We start from the raw sequence: 3,039 nt of genomic DNA on the forward strand, positions 1-3,039 counted from the left end.
CTGTGTCTTAGTCATGTCTGAAGGCTTCCTCCCAGGTCTTATAATTTCTGCCCCCCCTCTCTGTGTTCAAATAGATGCTGAAAAACTGTGAGAAATCTCTGACTGACCTCTTGTCTTCACATTGGGGTGCTTAGCAGCATGCTGGCTTTTTTGTATGTATGCCTTTGTATGAAGAATAAGGGCCTCCTACATAAATAGAATCTCCTATAGAAAATGGATCAAATATCGCTAGATGACGTGGTTTTACATTTATATTTTAAACAATAGTAAAAAAACTCCCATTCTGTACCTATTATGCACCAAAGCCCATAATTAACAGACTTGCTTTCTGGATAGTCATCTCTTCCCCAAAGCGAGTGAATTATAATGGGACCATTTTACTGATAGAGAAAAGAGGCAAAGAATATAAGTGTCACGGTACTCCCAGAGTGACAAAGCTAATAAATGGGATAATCAACATTCTTTCTCAGGTCACTAAGCTTCATACCTGCTTCCCTAACTGGCCTCATTAATAAGTGGCCAAATCAATAGCTTCAGGCTCTCACACATCTACCAGTGTAGAGAACAGTGCCCCTAAGCCCTGTTTCAATTACTTATGACTTCTATTGTCCAAATATTTTAAATATTGATGTTGTGATATTTATCAATATTTTCCTTTTATTATTTATTTTGAAAGCCTAGTTTGAGACAGGGTCTCAAACACTCAAATACTCTCTGAATCATATGAACTCAAATGAATCCCATGTTGATATCATGTCACTATGTTATCCCAATGAGGACAGATATCTTTTCTCCCACTAGTCTGGTTCATTTTTCCAGGCTATGAGTTTCCAGTATATTCCTCTAGAACAAGTGGACAGTTACTTACCCTTAAAACCAGGCTTGAACCATTTTCTAGTAGGGGAAACTGAATTTCAAGGGCACAGAGCAATCCCAGCAAGATGGTGAAGAGTGGGTTCCATGAGTCAACTTTTTAGACCAAGCTCTTAGCTCCCAGGTCAGTCTCAGGTCAGAAGTTTACCTTAGTGGGCGCCTGGGTGGCTCAGTTGGTTAAGCGACTGCCTTCGGCTCAGGTCATGATCCTGGAGTCCCGGGATCGAGTCCCGCATCAGGCTCCCTGCTCATCGAGGAGCCTGCTTCTCCCTCTGACCCTCCGCCCTTTCATGCTCTCTCTCTCTCAGTCTCTCTCTCTCAAATAAATAAATAAAATCTTAAAAAAAAAAAAAGATTTTATTTATTTGGGCGCCTGGGTGGCTCAGTTGGTTGAGCGACTGCCTTCAGCTCAGGTCATGATCCTGGAATCCCTGGATCGAGTCCCGCATGGGGCTCCCTGCTCGGCAGGGAGCCTGCTTCTCCCTCTGACCCTCCCCCCTCTCATGTGCTCTCTCTCTCTCTCATTCTCTCTGTCTCAAATAAATAAATAAAATCTTTAAAAAAAAAAAAAAGAAGTTTACCTTAGAGTGTTTTTTTTTTACGAAAGCCTTTTGTCTATTTCTTCTGCAGAAAATCCAAGGTATGCTCGCCGGGCCCGCACACACTTTAGTGTGGAACAGCTCCAGGCCCTGAAACGTGTGTTTGAAGAGACCATGTACCCAGATTGGGCGACCACGGAGGAACTTATTTCAGTTACTCATCTTGATGAGTCGGTAATAAAGGTATGTCCCTGAGGATGTCTCTAGATAGCACACCTAACCCAGAGCGTCACACACATTTAAAATTCACACATCTTGTAAATCCTGTTTATTGAACAACTGGTATGTGTCAGGACAGATGTTCTATATTTTCACTCTTATGACCATCCATTTTATTGAGGAACACTAAGGTTCACAGACTCCTCCAAGAATTATAAACACAAGAGCTAGAATTTGAACCCAGACCTTTCTGACTCCAGAACCACAATGCTACAGGGGACCTTTTGGGGATGGATCTCAGATAATCCCCTTGGGGTCTGTTCCTGTTTATATTTCTAGGTTCTCCTTAATCAGGACATTCACAGTCATTTAGATGCCTTGTAACGAAGTTCCCACAGAGAATTTGGGGCATGAGGACCCCTGGGTGAATCCTGAAGGCACCCCAAGCTAGACTCCTACTCCATATTCTCAATCTTCAGAATTCTCTCTGAAAATGCTGAGCATCCACCAAGACAGAAGCACCTTGCCTTCTCCCCATCCTGATCTGGTGTTTGAGTGCTCTGTCCCATTCCACCCACTGCAGGCACGATCTTAATGCCCCCTTTGCCTTCTGGAACTCAGGACAGCAGAGGATAGAAGGAACTTCCCTTGTTCAGATAACCGAAGAGATGCGAGACTAGCCTTCTCATGCCAAAAGAGCCTAATTCCTGAGGAACATGAGGATTCCCCTTTGGACCCACCCCCCTTTTATTAACCTTCTCACCTCCTCTCTCCTCAGACTTGGTTCAAGAACCAGCGCGTCAAAAGGAAGAAAGAGCAGCAACCAAATGGATCAAATTCATCACGAAAATCACCAAACCCGACCGTTCCAGGCAAGGAGGAGGAGGAGTCCTTACCTGTAACCTCGGCAAACACTCATCGCAAGAGTCCCAGCATTTCGGATGCCTCTGACCATGAACTGCCTCAGTTTTCTGAGAATGATGAACCTGGTCCCTCCAGAGGGAATTCATCTTGGGATTCTCAGCCTTCTGATCTCCAAGAGCTATGTCTGGGGGACTCTGATCCTCCTTGGGCCTCCAGTCCCTATGACATAGATCAGTTTATACAGCTATATGCCTTACCTGGGGATGATGATCCCAGCAGTCTAAATCAGTACCTCTCCCCCAAGTGCCGCAGTTGAAGTGGTATGGCTGACACACCCATTTACTAATTTATTGAGCAACTGGTATGTGCCAGGACAGATGTTCTGTGATCCAAATCTTGACCAACTTAAGAGACATTTTCCATATGTGTTTAATGGGTCAACTTGAGTCTAAATGGATTAGAGTCCACCAATTCATCTAGTTCTGTAAGAAGAAAGAAATCTCTCTACCTCGGGCGCCTGGGTGGCTCAAGTTGGCTAAGCAGC

General features: G+C 44.2%; 1 protein-coding gene across 1 annotated transcript; it reads left to right on the plus strand.

The window, feature by feature from the left end:
- Positions 1-1,433: 1,433 nt before the first annotated feature.
- Positions 1,434-2,811, plus strand: LEUTX (leucine twenty homeobox; the record flags this gene model as incomplete). Its single annotated transcript, XM_045892159.2, has 2 exons — positions 1,434-1,655; positions 2,410-2,811. Coding segments are annotated over 2 exons (624 nt in total), but the record flags the coding sequence as incomplete, so codon positions are not given.
- Between the last annotated feature and the right edge of the window lie 228 nt (positions 2,812-3,039).

This window comes from Mirounga angustirostris, unplaced genomic scaffold, assembly GCF_029215605.1.
Source record: "Mirounga angustirostris isolate CCGP_5_RB_7025 unplaced genomic scaffold, mMirAng1.0.hap1 SCAF_16, whole genome shotgun sequence".
NCBI lineage: Eukaryota > Metazoa > Chordata > Mammalia > Carnivora > Phocidae > Mirounga > Mirounga angustirostris.